Source organism: Elgaria multicarinata, chromosome 6, assembly GCF_023053635.1.
Source record: "Elgaria multicarinata webbii isolate HBS135686 ecotype San Diego chromosome 6, rElgMul1.1.pri, whole genome shotgun sequence".
Lineage (NCBI taxonomy): Eukaryota > Metazoa > Chordata > Lepidosauria > Squamata > Anguidae > Elgaria > Elgaria multicarinata.
Window position 1 is genome coordinate 66647470 of NC_086176.1, and position 17711 is coordinate 66665180.

A 17711-nucleotide genomic window follows, 5' to 3' on the forward strand; every position below is an offset into this window, starting at 1 on the left:
GGCCAGAAAGAGCGGGAGATGCATAAGAGGTGAACGGCATCGTGAATAGGACTCGCAAAAGCCCTTGAATGCCCAGTAGCAAGCATGCTATAAAACACTCATCTGATGATCCCCAAATAATACCAGAGACAGTTATCCAGCGGTCAAGACCAATTGGGTTGGGTAGAATGATAGGGAGTAGGAAAAAACCCTTCCACGGACTCATGAAATGTTGTCCTTTCCAAATAACAAGTATATTCAAACTATTGTCTGGGCCATATTCGAAGGATTCATAATGCTCTGAAACTATTCATTGAGTTAAGAGCCACTTTCTCACTTCATTTCCTCTTCATGATTTTTCTCAGTGGATTTCCCACTAAAGCCAAAAGAGCAATACTGAGGGGCAGGAGGAAACAGGAGTGGGTTCAATAGGAGCATAAGGAATGTATATATAAAATGCCTTACATACCGTTATAAGCCCCAAATATTTTTTTATTATAAAACATATTGAAAATCATCTCCTTACAATACTGTGAATGCTCAGTGCATATCAAGGGAGAAGTTTCATCTAACTTAGATGAAAAGTTAAACCGAGAGAATTCCTCTCTTGAAATGCGGAGGCCTGCCCAGAATTTCTCCTGAAAAAAGAGTGTCAACTACAAGTTTGGAGTCTCTGGGCTTCTTCAGATTAAGGGGAAACCACGTTTCCTTTCTGGGGCTTTGCTTCTTGCATCTCTTGTACAATCGTAATGGGCTGCATTACACGGCTGGAGAGGAGCAATCATGTGGTCTATAATGGAAAACTTCCCCTCCTCTCGCTGCTCATAGCCCTGAATGGGATAGCGTCTTCTAGTGGGTGATTTGTAGCACAACTACCCCGGTACACGGTAGGAAATTCCAAGGTATTTCAGCAGAATCGGGATATCACAGGCAAAGCATACAGAGGTTGAGGGGGTGTATGGGGGGGGGGTGTTCCAAGATAAATAAGTACACAGGACTTTGCAAGTCCAATTGATTAAGCAGAGAGTTCTTGAAAATGAAATTACAGTCTGTACATCACAATGAGATACATCAGCTAGATTGGATTTGTTCACAGCTGACACAAAAAATACAAGCTTGAAAAAGCAGCTGTAAATCTACCTTGCTGCCTGACCGTTAGTCAATTAAAAGTTCTGATCCAAGCATATTTAAAACCGAATCTTCTCAAATGTAGGAGACACTCTTCTAAGAGAGTAAAGTGCACATGTGAAATTGGTGTAGTGACTGGCCCAGAGTCATCCAGTGACTTTCACAGCTGACCAGGGATTTGAATCCAAGGCCTAATCTACACCAAGCAGGATATTGCACTATGAAAATGGTATGAAAGTGATATATAAAAGGCAGGAGCCACACTGCTGCTTTATAGCAGTATTGAAGTGCACTGACAACTGTTAGGGCCCATTTACACGTACCATATACAACTTTCATAGTGCTATATTGTGCTTGGTGTAGGTTAGGCCCATGTCTCCCCAGTCCGCTCAATACTACCAACTACATTACCCTGGCTTTCCTTGGCAGCTGCTCACCCTGAGGATTTTCTGATGCTACCTTGCCAACAGATACGTCTTCATGTTACACAGCACATGATTAATTATCTGATTTTCGTGACTCTGTTAAAACCTTACTGATTTTTGTATGAAGATTAAAGTTTGGTTTACAGCACAGAAAATTGCAGGGATCAGAAAAAGAAAGCAGGGCCTGCGGTCTTTCAAATTCTTCATCATTATTGATTTGTTTGTAAAGCAGAAATCTTCAGAAGGCTGACCTTCACTAAACCTTTCTATTTTCAAAACTAATATTTTCGAGAAGTGATTCTTCTCTAAAGAGAAAGTATTATATTTCTTCTATTCTGAGAAAAGACAAATGAAAGCGGCCATATCTGGTGCAATTATCAATAGCCTAGCAGCCCAAATTTAGTAAGTGAAGCTTTCCTAATCACCATCTCTATTCTGAGACAAGCAGCACCTATTGAGTTTCTGCCTGTTGTGAAACTGTTACACCTGTTACTCCCAGAAAGGTGTGCAGATTTCAGCTGAAGATTTTAACTTTCTTTTCTTTTTTTTAAAAAAAACAATTGTTTAAAAAAGTGTAGCTGAAATCCAAGACAGTTTAGAACCCAGGAGGGCAACTTGTGGGCCTCCAGATGTTTTCTCCTATAATTCCCGTGATCCCTTACCAGTGGCAATGCTAGGGCTGATGGAATCAGCTAGGGCTGATGGAAACTGAAGGCCAAAACATCTGGAGGGCCACAAGTTGCCCTCCCCTGGTTTAGAGTATGTGCTGATTTTACAGTGGATCCATTTGTATAAATGTATAGCATAAACTTCACTATTCATGAAATGCTTATTTGGACAAAACAGAAGCTTTGTTAAAGTTAAGATAAATGTCCATTGAGATTCCACAAATTTAAAGAAAGCTTGATATGTGGTTAGAGTTGTATAAATTCTGTTAAACTGGACTACCTATTTCAAACCATGAGTCACCCAGTAACAGTTTGATTAGTAAGAGAGGAAGATCCCCAAGGAATTCCACATACCATCATGTTTTCAGATATAAAAGCACTTCAGGCTCAGGGCCTCTCTACACGAGGCTTTTATTGTGGCTTGTGATTGTTCATAGTAGTTTGTGGGACCTTTACACAATGTCGTCATCCCCCAGAGCCTCTCCTGCATTTCCTGACCATATTGCAGCTTTTTTCTTAATGGGGAAAATGCAGTATTTAATTTTAATGGTGTTCCAACAGCTCACAATTTCCACAATTCTGCTATATCACAGCACCATCTAGTAGCTGTATAACGACTCTCAGAGGATAAAATGGAGAGGAGGAGGATAATGTATGATGCCTTGGGTTCCTTGGAGGAAAAAGTGTGGGATATAAATGCAATAATAAATAATAAAATAAATAATGAAACATATAGAACTTGCAAAGAAAGAAATCCCTAGAGGGAAAACACGTGTAGACGAGCCAATCTTAATCCTGTAAATTATCTGGAATCAGAAGCCCCTGCAAAGGTGTAGGATAAAAGCCTGGTGTAGAAAAGCCCCCAGACGAAAAGTAATGTAGTCCAGCACCCTGTTTTTGACAGCAGTCAACCAGATGCTTCAAGGAAACTCACAGTATGGCATGAAGACTAATATTCCCTTGCTGTCTATCCTCCCTCACCTTCCTGCCACTGGTATTTTAGAACATCAAAATGTTGCAACAAAATGTTGGAGCGTGGAATGCTTCTGTTTGGTATTTTAACCACTCCATTCTATTCCCTCCTCCTAGTTTCCCTATTTTATTCCACCAACATTCATTCCACCAGCATTCCATTTTCACTGAGCACGATCAGTCGTCATTTGGTTTCCTCCATTCTGGGTTCTTTTGGGGTATGTTGGGTGGTCATAGTTGTCCCCAGTCCTAGCTACATTTGTTTTCTCCATTAATATCTACAGAAGCTCTTATGTCTGCCCCTGAGGGTATTTAAAATAGCTCCTCAGTGTGAACCTATCCACACAAGATGGTTAGTTTTACTTTTTTATGTCTATGTGCTTTTTCTCTTCCCCCTTTCCAGCCATTCCATTCCAATCCATTCCATTCCATTCCTTCTTACCTGGGTTGTCCATCTCTACAGTCAGTCAACATTTTCTACCATTGAGTCATTTATGAGGGTGTTTCCTTCCAGAAAGGTGTTTCTCCAAAAGGTATTTTTTATTTAATATTTATACTGGCCAACAGCCAACACTCTCTGGGCAGCTTACAATTAAAACCATAATATACAACTTAAGATTTAAACTTTTAAACTTTAGTCATATAAAACCAGAATAAGTTATAGTCCAGGGAAAGCTTGTCTAAAAAGATGTTTTCAGGAGGCATTTGAAAGATGTTACATTTTCCGCCTACTAAACTGCACAAGGGAGGGTTTTCCAGAGGGTGGGTGCTGCTAAAGAGGTTCTTCATTACGACATTCTGTTTGTCTTGGAATGACGAGCAGGGCCTCCTCCAACGATCATAAATTTCGCCTGAGTATATGTAAGGGAAGGTGGCCTGCTAGGTATCCTGGTCCCAAGTTATTTAGGGCTTTAGAGGATAATAGCATAACCTTGTACGTATCTCGGTAGCTAACAGGCAGCCAGTGCAGATCTTTTTAACACTGGTTTTATGTGGGCAGAGCTAGGCGTGTGGGCAGAGCTAGGCATCTGGAAACTTTGAGGTCTTTTTGATCATCTCCAAACCTCTCAATCCCGAGAAGTTCAGCTATTGGGTAGTATAGAAATGTAATAAATCAATGAAGTAATGATCCTTTAAACGCCCAGGTTCCATGTAGGAGCCTTTCCCAACTTGGTGCTTACAATTCCACCCACCCCATATAGAAAATTAACATTTTTGGAGGAGACAAAAGGCACACTTTCCTTCTCTTCCCCCTTCTTTTCTCTCCGCAAATCAAAGTAGATAAGCTGTTCATGGTGTATATGGTTTCCTCCATGTTATCCTTACAACAGCCTTGTGAGGTAGGTTAGGCTGAAAACACACACACACACACACACACACACACACACCTGGGCCAAAGTCACCCAGTGTGAGCCTCATGGCTTATCAAGGATTTCAGTCTGGCTGAAGATCACATCTACAGATGAAGTGGTAGAGGCAGAGTAGGGGTGGTTGGCTGTACTTTTGAATGTTCCTCTTACGTTAAAAAAAGCCTTGAAAATAGAAAAACAATACATCTGGCAAAGGCTTATGATAGAACCTCTCTAGCTTTCCGTTTGCAAAGAGATTCTCTTTTAACGTAGAGGAGCAAGCAAACCTGGGAAACCTCCCTTACGCACACAGAAATGGTACAGCCAATTCCACCACACCATTTTCTCCCACCTCAGTCTTCTTGCACCTGTAGATCCAATCTTAGGGCAACGGTCTCCAGCCGCTACGCTTCAAGTCCTGCTGACCAATGATCACAGAGAGCAGCCAAGTGACGTGTCCCCCCCCCCCCCCGCTTTCCGTCAGTTAGCGCTGCTGGAGACGGGCATCCCAAGCTCCACCTCACAGATTCTCGGCCACACCCCTTGGGTTGGGATCTCCTTTCCCCCAGTTTGTCGCTCCATCTTCATACTGGCCAATCATCGCGTCACCCTTCGCCACCCTCCAGCCAACAACCAATGAGGAACGGCCGTTTGTCATCCGTTTGGCAGATGGCATTGAGCGCGAGGAGGAGGGGTTGAAGGGGACGAAGGAGGCGAATGGGAGGCTGGTGGGCGGGCGTTACTTTGTAGCTCTTTGGGTGGCGCGATGCTGTCGAGCTGGAGCTGGGAGGAAAAAAGAAGACGGCCGGGAAGACGGAGGCGCCGCTATTGGCTGCGGCAAGGATGCCGGCAGAGTTCTGATTGGCTAAGGGGATGAGTAGCTCGACCTGGTGAGGGCTGGAGAAGGAACAGAAACCAGGCTTGCGAGGAAGGCAGGAGCGAGGCGGGCTGGTGGCGTCGAGCCGTTGGTGGCCGTAGGGGAGCTCCGTGCTGGAAGAGCCCCCTCCCTCGCAGACCCGGACCCCGGTGAGTGGAGGCGGCGCGTTGCCCGGCGGCACCGTCGTCCGCACGGGGAGCGGGATGGGTCTGGAGGCAGGTGCGCTGCCGAGGGAGGCTCTGGGCCGTATCTGTTCTGGGTTTCAGTCAGAACTAGCCGGACTATGAAGGAGCTGCCCAAAGTGCTGAACCCTGCCCCCCCAATGGTTTCAGCACCTTGGATAGGTCCTTTGGACTTCTGCTGGTTCGGACAAACCCAGAGCTGATTTACAGCCCCCCACCCCCCGAAATCGGATCCACCATCTTTACATCGCCCCTGAGCCCCGCTCGCTCGGTTTATGGCAGCATTCTCCGGCTTACCTAGACAAGGAGCTCCATCACACGGGGGCGGGGTGTGTGTGTTAACACGCTCCCTACCTTTGCTTCTCCGCCTGTGTTTTCGTTCCTGAGTTATTTCCTCTTTCAAAAGAGGGGGTACAGAATGAGCACGAGGCCCATTGAGTCCGCTGCTCTAATGGCGCTGCTTCTCCTGCACACAGCAGGAGAGAGCAGCAATTCCGGGTTTAAAAATACATCAGACTTAACCAGGGGTTTATTGTCGTGAAAGGAAGGCCAGAAGGGGCAGAAAACCCGCAGGAGGCAGACGACGTCATGTGAGGGACCTGTGCAAATTCCTTGAGTGCCCAGTAACAGGCGTGCAATAAAACGCTTGTCGGATGGAGCTCATAGGGCAGATCTGCACCTTGTGTCAAATCATTACCAATGTGGAATAAAAGCAGGATATAACACTTATGAAAGCGGTATATGGAATGTGTACTATGCCCCAGCAGTTATTAGTGTGCTTCAATACCATTTTAAAGCAGTCGTCTAAATCTAGCCCAAATCATCCAGAGACAAGGGCCAAGGCATGTTTCACATTCGCCCCGATAGAAGCTAGAGCCGCTGTAAGCCTCGTGTGTGAAAATGTTATCAGGAGTGAAAATGGAATCTTAGGAAAACCTGAACACAAAAGAGTGTCCCCCCGCCCACATTATCTTGCATGTTTACCAATGAAAGAATTGGGCTCATTGAAATCCCCAATCATTTTGATGGCAGCAGGTCATTTATCTATGTTTTATGATTTCATTCCTGTCCCACTCTTCCTCTGAGGAGCTCATGGGGGGAAGCATACGAGGTTCTTCCCCCCCCCTCCATTTTATCTTCACAACACCCCAGTGAGGTAAGTTAGGTTGGATAGGCAGGGACTGGCCCAGGGTCGCCATGTTTTTGCCACCATTCCTCAGTCATGTGTTGTAATCTAACAGAGCTGGAAAGCAACAGATTGAGGAAGGCTGGTCCAGACTGTCAGTATAATGGTTTGTGAGTGTTGGACTTCCTTGTCCACTTGCCTCTTTTTATAGTTCCTTCTTGGAACTCTTTGCCTGTTTTTGGCTAATCTGGCCCATTGTCAGAGGTGGCCTGTTTTGGCACAAGCCACACAGCCCCTCTGACTACCATTTGCTTAGCTGCTCTGTGGTCACAGAGGGGCATATCAGCCCAAACCTATGCAGTAATTTAAGGATGAGCTCTGGAAATCTTAGCACCTACATGTTAAGGTCCATCTTGAACTGCATCCTAGAGTAATGAAGGAGCTAGCGGAAGAACTCTCAGAACCTTTGTCTATTATATTTGCAAAATCATGGAAGACGGGTGAGGTGCCGGATGACTGGAGGAGGGCTAGCGTTGTCCCTATCTTCAAAAAGGGCAAAAAGGAGGAACCTGGGAACTACAGACCAGTCAGCCTGACATCCATCCCTGGGAAAATTCTGGAGCAGATTATAAAGAAGTCAATCTGTAAACACTTTGAAATCAATGCAGTGATTACTAGAGCCAACATGGATTTGTCAGGAACAAATCCTGTCAGACTAATTTGATCTCATTTTTTGATCGGGTAATCTCCCTTGTGGACTGTGGGAATGCTGTGGACGTCATATATCTTGACTTCAGCAAAGCTTTTGACAAAGTGCCCCATGATATTCTGATAAAATATAGTTAAAAGTGGGCTAGATGGAACAACTATTAGGTGGATTCACAGTTGGCTACAGAATCGGACTCAAAGAGTACTTATCAATGGAACCTTCTCAAACTGGGGAGAGGCAACAAGTGGGGTATCGCAGGGCTCAGTCCTGGGCCCAGTGCTCTTCAACATTTTTATTAATGATTTGGACGAGGAGGTGCAGGGAACGCTGATCAAATTTGCAGATGACACCAAATTGGGTGGGATAGCTAATACCCTGGAAGACAGAAACAAACTTCAAAGTGATCTTGATAGGCTGGAGTGCTGGGCTGAAAACAACAGAATGAAATTTAATAGGGATAAATGCGAAGTTCTACATTTAGGAAATAGAAACCAAATGCACAGTTACAAGATGGGGGATACTTGGCTCAGCAATACTACAAACGAGAAGGATCTTGGAATTGTTGTAGATCACAAGCTGAATATGAGCCAACAGTGCGATATGGCTGCAAGAAAGGCAAATGCTATTTTGGGCTGCATTAATAGAAGTATAGCTTCCAAATCATATGAGGTACTGGTTCCTCTCTATTCGGCCCTGGTTAGGCCTCATCTAGAATATTGCGTCCAGTTCTGGGCTCCACAATTCAAGAAGGATGCAGACAAGCTGGAGTGTGTTCAGAGGAGGGCAACCAGGATGATCAGGGGTCTGGAAACAAAGCCCTTTGAAGAGAGACTGAAAGAACTGGGCATGTTTAGCCTGGAGAAGAGAAGATTGAGGGGAGACATGATAGCACTCTTCAAATACTTAAAAGGTTGTCACACAGAGGAGGGCCAGGATCTCTTCTCAATCCTCCCAGAGTGCAGGACACGGAATAACGGGCTCAAGTTAAAGGAAGCCAGATTCCGGCTGGACATCAGGAAAAACTTCCTGACTGTTAGAGCAGTACGACAATGGAATCAGTTACCTCGGGAGGTTGTGGGCTCTCCCACACTAGAGGCCTTCAAGAGGCAGGGATGCTTTAGGGTGGATTCCTGCATTGAGCAGGGGGTTGGACTCGATGGCCTTGTAGGCCCCTTCCAACTCTGCTATTCTATGATCTTCAACCTCTTTTAACCTGGACCATTTCTTTTCAAGGCTAGTACACTACAGCCTAGGCTAGTATTATTTATTTATTATTTATTTATTACACTTATATACCGCCCCCATAGCCAGAGCTCTCTGGGAAGTTTACAGAAATTCTAAAATTGAGATAAAAATGAGTATACAAAATTTAACATTTAAAAACACAGAACATACACACATAAAGCATTAAAAACCATTAAAAAAACCTAAACATGTGGGTGATTAAGATGTGCCGCCATATGCCTGGGCAAAGAGGAAAGTCTTAACCTGGCGCTGGAAAGATAGCAGCGTTGGCGCCAGGCAAGCCTCATCAGGGAGATCATTCCATAGTCTGGGGCCACCACCGAAAAGGCCCTGTCCCTCGTTGCCACACTCCGAGCCTTCTCTCGGAGGAGGACCTTAGATGTTGAACGTAGTGACCAGGTATATTCACGTCGGGAGAGGCGTTCCATCAGGTATTGTGGTCCTAAGCCATGTGGAAATGGTCTCATGTTCATAGTCTCTCTCCAGAAGGAGATGGGGGATGCACTTGCAACTTGCGTGTGCGGTTCTTTAACTTGGATATTATAATTGTGGGACCTTGTAATAAGAAACTATCTGCTCTGTTGGGCCAAATGCTTGGTTGGCACTTCTTTCTGGTGATCCTTTAAAAGAGTCATGTTGTTGCACAACTTGGGAGACCAATTGAGGCTGATCATCTTATCATGGTGTTAATGCTAAACAGGAAACAGAAAAAGGAATACATTTCTGACTTGTGAGTTTTGCATCCTGTTTTTTTGGTAGAAAACAAAAGAGAATGACAGACTTTCCGGATGTAGTTTCTCTGGCTACAAAGCTAAAAAATACAGTCATCCAGTACTACGGCATTGAAGACGGTGAATGGAGAGTTGCTAAGAAAACAGTAAGTTAGTGAGCCAGAACTGTTGCAGATTCGTTTGTTTTGATAACCAGTGTGATGATTTCCTTGGGGTACTAGGTGAGATGGTATTTGAAGAATAAAATAGGGGTGATCCCCAGTTTCCCCACAAATGGTGGGACACTGAAGCAAAAAGGGCAGTGTGACGTGTATGCTTTCTGAAAAAGTGTTCTTGTTACCATCAGTTGTTACTTAACTGGCTGAAAATGGAGGCCTATTGCTAACACAAATATAAATACTCTTTTTCCTGGTTAGTCTTCAAAACTAAATTTATCAATCTTGTTTGAAGCTGAATCAGTTTTTGGACCTTATCAAACTAACACAAATTTAACCCAACACCTCTTATCCTCAGCATTTGCATCACTTGTATTAGCTCTGATGTCCACACAACTATGATGCTTTATTGAAGTGTGATGTTGAGATGGCGTAGCTGTTGATATGCCCTATTCTACGGCTTACGAAGATTTTTTTCTTTTGTATATTGATTTAAGGTCGTCTTTGTTATGATGATGGTGTCTTGAGTTGTGATTGGTGAAGAGAGAGAGAAACTGAAGAATTTATTTTAAAATGTACTGGGTGTTGTTGTTTTAAACAAAGTTGAATTAATATAAGTGTACTGAACAAGCTTCTAAAAGATGCACATTAATGGAAAGAACCCTCAGAGATCTCTGTAGTCTGAAATATATTTTTGATGTTTTGATTTTATTTTTACTTTATTTACTTATTTCATTGAAATATTTCTATTCTGCTTTTCAGTCAATAGACTCTCAAGATGGTGTACTATACAACATTTAAAAAAACTAAATACATTAAAAACAACAACCCAGTACTAATAAATACACACTTTCAGAGGTGTGGAATAATTGAGGCATTTTAATAGTGTATAAATACTGTGATCCTTCATTTTCTTCAACAGAAAGATACTACGGTTTGGCGTAAGCCATCAGAAGAATTTAGTGGATACCTGTAAGTTAAACTTCTACAAATATTATTTCTAGTAAACAGGTGTTTTTGTATTGCAAGGGGTGTGTGAAACTTGCTGAATTAGAGCAGAAGTGGATTACTCTCTAAGTCGTTGACCTGGTTTGCATGACATGGCAGCCCATTGAGGGTTAATTTATTCTCTAGGAGCTGTGACACATGCTGGCTGCTGTTATGGATATGCAACTCCCAGCAGGAGAAAGTTATTGTTTCGGGATCCAAATGCCTAGGAAGTTGTGATACACCCCACCCTATCTCTGCTAACCTCTCCCTATCTCTGCTAACCACTCCATTGCAGTTTGTAGTACTTTGTGAAATGGAGATGGTGAGGACTTCTAGATGCTACTGGCCTAGCATCTATCATACAACTGGTGTCAAGCAGCAACTTTTACATCACATTTAATTCCATTTTTAAAGGAGTATTGTTTTATTTCCATTCAGTTTTTGACATTCTGAGAGGCTTAATAGGTCTTGTAGCGCCATTTTGTGGGGAGTGCTTGTGGCAGAACCTTTAAAAATAAGGTAAGGCAGCTCCTCAGCCTCAAAGCAAATAAATGGAAAACAACAGATCTTTCTCTCTCAAAATTCATAGAGAATACCCTTTCACTTGGAAAGAAGATAATGTGGAATCTGATGAATTGGGAATAAAATTTTACCTGGAAGAAAATGCTCCTAAGATTTCTAGTTACTGAAAATAAAACAGACATTAGCATGTATATCACCCATATGTAAGCTATGACAAACTGGTGGATATTTATTCAGGCTTTAACATTTTCTAAGCATCCTTGTCTTACATCTTATTCTGTAGCTACAAGACACAAGGGATTGTGGAGGATGTCGCCAACAGAATAGTAGATCACATACGTCCAGGACCTTATCGGCTACACTGGGACAGTCTGATGACCACAATGGACATTGTTGATGAGTTTGAAGAGGTAACACTTAGTTCATATATATTATGCATTCACACCGGTAGGAATTCCATTTATATGTTGATCAGGCCCTTAGCATGGAACTTGCAATATGTTTAACTTGTAATAACCTGTGTGCATATGTATATATGTATCAATATAATTCATGCTTCATTTGTAAAGCTCAGAATGATGTTCTCCTTTTCTTGTCTTACACAGATCAGATCTGTGTGTGTTGCACTGGAGAGAGTTTTGATAACAATATTGAGGCAACATGGCAGCAACATTGCCATACCTCTCACTTCTGATGGAGCTGAACTATTACGGCTTGATCCAATCAAAGACAACCAGCTTTGAGCATTAATTTTGATAGGATTGTTAATGGGACCTGATCAAGCCAAAGTTAAGAAGTTTTAAGTCTCATTGTCTTCCATTGTGATTGATGGAGTTTCAAATTACTTAACTTTAGTTGATTCATGGCCTTAATCCTAGGGTGGTGAACCTGTAGCCCTCCAGATGTTGGTGGACTACAACTTCCATTGTCTCTGTTGGTTAGGACTGATGGGAATGGGAGTTCAACATAATCAAGGGCCACAGGTTCCTCGCCTTAAATTTTAAAGCCTATTTTCTTTTGAATGTTATTTTCTTTTCTAATTTGCTCAGCTCAGCCTTTTTGAAAAAGTTATAAAACCTCGCAATCTGTTCACTTTAATGTGGCGAACTTAATGTCCTCCCTGAGTAGGGAATGACGAGCAAAGAGCACATCCTAATCTTCAAAGCCTCTTTGCTTGAGCAAGGAGTGACCCTCAGCAGGATTGTCCTGGCTTCAGTACAGCATCTTAATGAGTCCTGGAAACTGAACAAAGGACCGAAAAAAAAGCCTGTAGATTCTACAGTTCTGTACCCTTGCCAGGCATCTTTAGTTCTGATGTATGGATTTAAGTCAGTTTTCTTAATTACTAAGATGTAACAAAATGACTTTTAATATAAAGTCTATTTTGTTGCATGCTGAATTTTACTTTCCAGTTGTCTTAATTATTTTTAAAAACCTGGAGAGTTAAATTCAGCATGCAAAAAACAGACTTCCACACCAGATCTCTTATGGATGTCTGTGTTTAAATCCACAGATTAGCAACTTCATCACCTATACATCCCTCCCTTTTTCATTATGCAAGGCTTTTAATAACCTGATCTTGTTCCCTTCCCAAAAACCATAGAATAACAATCCAGTATCTTTAATGGTTTTGTACCACTTCCCTTACTTTGCACTGCTTTATGGAATTATGTGTCTTCTTGTTTTGTATTGGTCTGTTGACTGTAAATAAAGAATGATGATGATTAGAATTTAATTCTTATCCAAGTATCTAAAGCTAGTTTTCTTTAAGATGTTTCCTATTTAACAGAGGATTCATCTCATCACGTTTGGCTAGTTGTGAGCATTTTGTAGGATAACCTGATTTTTTTCTTCTATTAGGAGATGTGGACATTTCATTCGTTTTTGAGGCTGGGGTTGGGTTGAGAGTTTGCTGAATTCATATCAACTTTGTAGTTAGATATTCTTGTGGTTTGGAGATATAAGGCTACACTTGGTAGGTACGTCATCTTAAAATTGCATCATCCTATGTAATCTAAGGTGTCTTAAAGAATCAAGCTAAGTTAGATGAGAAATTCATAACTGCATTTCTTTCTCGTTACATTTGAATTACAACTTTGAAACTGATGGACTTGCTTAATATTGTATTTGCAATTGGCATCCATTCATTGTTACTAATGAATGGAAATTGTCTGTGGAAAAATCAAGCCCTGGAAAATGTTTCACCTTATATTGCTGTTGCTGAATATTTCCTGGACTAGCATTTTGTGATTGCTCTGCAGAATTGCTGTGTAATGCGTTACACAACAGCTGGCCAACTGTGGAACATTATTGCGCCGAGAGAGTTCGTTGACTTCTCTTGCACAACTGACTATGAAGAGGGACTTCTGTCATGTGGTAATTTTTCATTAAACATTTTTTCTCTTCCAGCCTTACTCTACCAAACACACCTAACTAATTCTGCGGAAATAAACTGCATGTTGGTTTTGGCTGATGCTTGCAAGCAATAATTGTATTGCTGCCTTTCACATCTACAAACTTAAAAATAGAAAGAAATGTAACATTACGAAGAAAGATATCCTGGCAATCACTTTGCACCTTTAAGTGCTGTACAAAGGTTGCTTAGTGCAAAGGAGAGTTGAATTAATAATTGTGGCTAGTGAGCTATACTAGGCCTGTTATTGGGGTTACCAGATTGAACCTGGGGCAATGCATTTCAGGCTGCATGCCAGAGATGCCTGAGTTGCAGGAGGCGGAGCTGGAAGTAATTCAGCCAGTTCAGCAGAGAAAAAGCAAACGGCTGGAACAGCGAAGAGGAAAAGCCAATCACAGTTGAAGAGAGCACTTAAGTACCACACCCAGCCTTGAGGACCTAGTTGTGCTAATTAACAGCCAACTATAAATCAGATCAGGCCCAGGCATATCTTGCTGAAAGCAAACCATCTGTTTCCTTGGCTACTGTCCTGTTTACAGGTGGGTCATGCCCTAAGCCAGGTTGGTAGGCCAGGTCCTCTCCATGAAATTATAGTCAGGTATCACAAAGCAGAAGCATATTCAGGTCAGTCTGTAGTCTGTTGCCAAGGGGTCATGGAGCCAAGCATCAAAGCAGTCAGGGAGTGTCCAGAAAAGCAGTATCAGAAGCGTTGCCAAGGGTCTAGGAATCAGAGTTGTGGTCCAGCAGGTCAAGAAGCCAAGGAAACAGACAGTATGCCTGGGCCTGGTCTGATTTATAGCTGGCTGTTAATTAGCACAGCTGGGTTGTCAAGGCTGGGTGTGATACTTAGGTGCTCTCTCCTGCTCTGATTGGTTTTTCCTCCTTCGCTGTTCCAGCCGTTTGCTTTTTCTCCACTGCACCGGCTGAATTACCTCCAGCTCCACCTCCTGCAATGCAGGCATCTCTGGCATACAGCCCAATGTGCCAGGCTGCTCTTTTGCCTCCTGCACTTGCGAAACCTCTGGAACACTGTTGTTTGGGGCCTCCACCCCTTGCTGTGCTTCTGGCTGCGGCACCATGAGCTGGCTCTCTTCCTCAGAGGACTCTTCTTTGAGGTGAGGCATGACAGGGGAAAGGTAACGTATGACTTCCTGTGTGTGTGTGAGTATGTGGGCAAGCAGTTGTGTCATGGTCCCACATGTGAGTAGTGGGGGTAGTCCGGACCACAGACTTGCCTGGAACCAATTTGGCCCTCTGGCTGAGAAGGGCTCCCCACCCCTTGTGGTAAATAATGAATCTTGACTTCACAAATCATGCCTGTCTCAGGGGAGAAGGGTGATTTGTAGGAGACAAGGGTATCCTCTCATACCCAGGACTAGCCTGTGCCTTCTTCTCTGGGCATGTTGTCTATATGGTCACTGGATGCTACCTTGAACATAGATCTATCAGCTTGGATAATAGCATGATCTGAACAGGAGCACTGTTTGCACAAGGGACTTGAAAGGTGCGTTGAGTTTCTGGAGTACATATTTCTCGTACCAGCAGTAAGCATGGGAAGCTTTTGTTCAGATGTGTCCCTTGTACTCCTAAAGGTTGTTTACAGAAGTGCTTTGGTCATTATTATTATTATTATTATTATTATTATTATTTATTTATATAGCACCATCAATGTACATGGTGCTGTACAGAGTAAAACAGTAAATAGCAAGGCCCTGCCGCATAGGCTTACAATCTAATAAAATCATAGTAAAACAATAAGGACGGGAAGAGAATGCAAACAGGCACAGGGTAGGGTAAGCAGGCACAGGGTAGGGTAAAACTAACAGTAGAAAGTAACAGTAGAAGTCTGCACAACATCAAGTGTTAAAAGCTTTAGGAAAAAGAAAAGTTTTTAGTTGAGCTTTAAAAGCTGCGGTTGAACTTGTAGTTCTCAAATGTTCTGGAAGAGCGTTCCAGGCGTAAGGGGCAGCAGAAGAAAATGGACGAAGCCGAGCTGATGATTATGAATTTAATGTTCAATATTCCTGCAAATCTACTGTGTTTTGAGGGCCACTTGACTTATTACAACTTTCCTGCACGACAATGTTTTCTATGTAGGAAAACAGGAAATCATGGCAAGGTATGAGAGAGCATGCGATTCTCATGCTGCACTTCACGTGGGATGCATGAATTGGCTCTGAGATTGTCGATCTCCTATGAAGGAACTCATAACCAGGAAAGGCTTTTTGACATAAACACCAAAAGGAGCCTAATGACATTGCCAGGGATGCAAGGAACTCCTTAGGCATGCTGCTTTTAAAAAGACCCAGCTTTTCTGTTCTTGTACCTCTGCAGGTCAAGCTGCACAGAAGCAAGGGCAGGTTGAACAATTGGCAACCCTAGTTTGGGGTTTTTGATTGTTAGATGGAAGCCTCCCCCACAAGTGCCTTTGGATAGCGCAACAGCCCTAATAAGTGCTTAAAGATGCCCCATGGACAAAATAGGTGCATTCCTTTTATGTGAGAATTTCAACCCATTGCAGTGTCTTATTTTAATACAGGTATTAGCCTGGACTGTGGTGAAGTAAGACCAAGTTTTGTCCGAGGATTTAACCATCCCTGCGGCTGGTTCTGTTTCCCGCTCAAGGACAATCCTAGGCACAGCCTTTTGATCGGCTTTATTCAGACGGATCTGCGTGGAATGCTCCCCCAGTCTGCAGTGGATACAGCTATGGCCAGTACACTGGCAAATTTTTATTCTGATCTCAGGAAAGTTCTGAAGGCATAATTAGTGCCGACCTTAAACTCTCTGTGTTTCTTGCAACCCTCTTCCACGTCGCACAGTAGATTTTTAAAACTTAGGGTGGGTTTGAGGCTTCCTGCATGAAGATCTGTAGTGTTTTCCTTATTGGTGCCAGTAGTCCTTATTTGCACAGACGAATTGGAAACATATGCACTGAAGTAAGACCCGCTGAGTTCAATGAGACTAACTCTTTGGCAAGTGTTTTGTTTCATATTTTTGGATTGTAGCCTGGAAAAAGTCTTGACTTTCTCAAATTATGTGCTGGATCCAGATTTATATCATTCTTTGAGCAGTCCCATTGAAATCAATGGGACTTAATTTAGCCATGACTGATTTGAGTCCTATTAATTTCTGTGGATCTACTCAGTATGACACAATCTGGATCCAACCCACCTCCAGGAAAATGCATATGCCCCAATTTTAAGACATGGATTGTATTTGTTGCTTTGCCCTCTACTGCGCTTTTAAGCCGAGGCAGTAGGAAGCATGTTTTCATCTCATTGATTTCAAAGAGATTATATTAAGACTACAGGGAGAGTCCTGCTGGATCAAATGGCCCATCTGGTGCAGTAACCGGTTTCCTACAATGGCCAACCAAATACCTTGGCTTATATTCAGAACTATCTGAACTATGGATCAGTCCTGGTGATCTTTGAATGAGCACATACTCTGGCCCAGCTGGATTGGTTATTTTGTATGCTGATGCACATGTGAAGTGTGCCTGTGCCCATCCACAGTGGGTGGAGGATCTGCATGCTCATTCACATGACAGTGTGAATGGGAGTGTGCATTGCCAACCGTTGTCATGGGCGGGACATGCACGGTTGCCTGCAACTATATCTGGATTGGGGCATACGCATTCTTGCTGTCTTAGGACCAGACATCACAAATGAAGCCTCTTACTGCGACAAACGAAGTGACGTCAAGGACTTTTGAAGGCAATGGTAATCCTTTTACTTTCAGATTGCTGTATACAGATTTAAAATCCAAGTGTGTGTTGCTGTTGTTTTTAAAATGCTTTACATTTAGGATGCTTACCTCAGATCTTGAGAATTTCACATGGTTTGTTTAACTAAATTCAGTTTATTACAGGAATATGAAATACATATGATGTGGGTGAGCTACACATAGCAGGAAGAAATGCAGATATTTGTAAATGGATTTTCAAGAATATTGCACTTATGCTGGCTTTGCATCCAAAGCTGCACGGGTGTGTTCGTCTTACTTTTATCCCAAGCTGGAGGGGATAAAGTGTTATATTTGAATCTCTATTTGGACTGAGGCTGGAGCAGGTGTATGCAATGTTTTCAAGTACAGAGAGAAAATGAGAGTTACCAGCATTGCTCTGGATTGCATTCTACAACAAACTTCCAATGTAAAAATGGCTTGCTGAGGCTTTTAAAGGGTAGTTGTGAGATTGAAGGTGTGGGAGGCTGCTTTATCCCACCTTGCACACTGC

At 42.8% G+C, this 17711-nt stretch overlaps 1 protein-coding gene across 1 annotated transcript; it reads left to right on the forward strand.

The window, feature by feature from the left end:
- Nucleotides 1–5452: 5452 nt before the first annotated feature.
- On the forward strand, nt 5453–16368 carry STARD4 (StAR related lipid transfer domain containing 4). The gene is made up of 6 exons (XM_063128610.1): nt 5453–5547; nt 9420–9537; nt 10469–10518; nt 11342–11468; nt 13320–13434; nt 16011–16368. The coding sequence occupies exons 2-6, from the start codon at nt 9433–9435 to the stop codon at nt 16235–16237; spliced, it is 624 nt and encodes a 207-aa protein (XP_062984680.1). The 5' UTR covers nt 5453–5547; nt 9420–9432; the 3' UTR covers nt 16238–16368.
- Nucleotides 16369–17711: the final 1343 nt, after the last annotated feature.

What these genes read in the sequence shown, in the direction of transcription:
- STARD4 (XM_063128610.1), top strand. Translation starts at nt 9,433, where the DNA reads ATGACAGACTTTCCGGATGTAGTTTCTCTGGCTACAAAGCTAAAAAAT. An exon ending in GAAGAATTTAGTGGATACCT is followed by an intron (nt 10,519 to 11,341) that starts GTAAGTTAAACT and finishes CTTATTCTGTAG; the next exon opens with CTACAAGACACAAGGGATTG. An exon ending in TTGTTGATGAGTTTGAAGAG is followed by an intron (nt 11,469 to 13,319) that starts GTAACACTTAGT and finishes ATTGCTCTGCAG; the next exon opens with AATTGCTGTGTAATGCGTTA.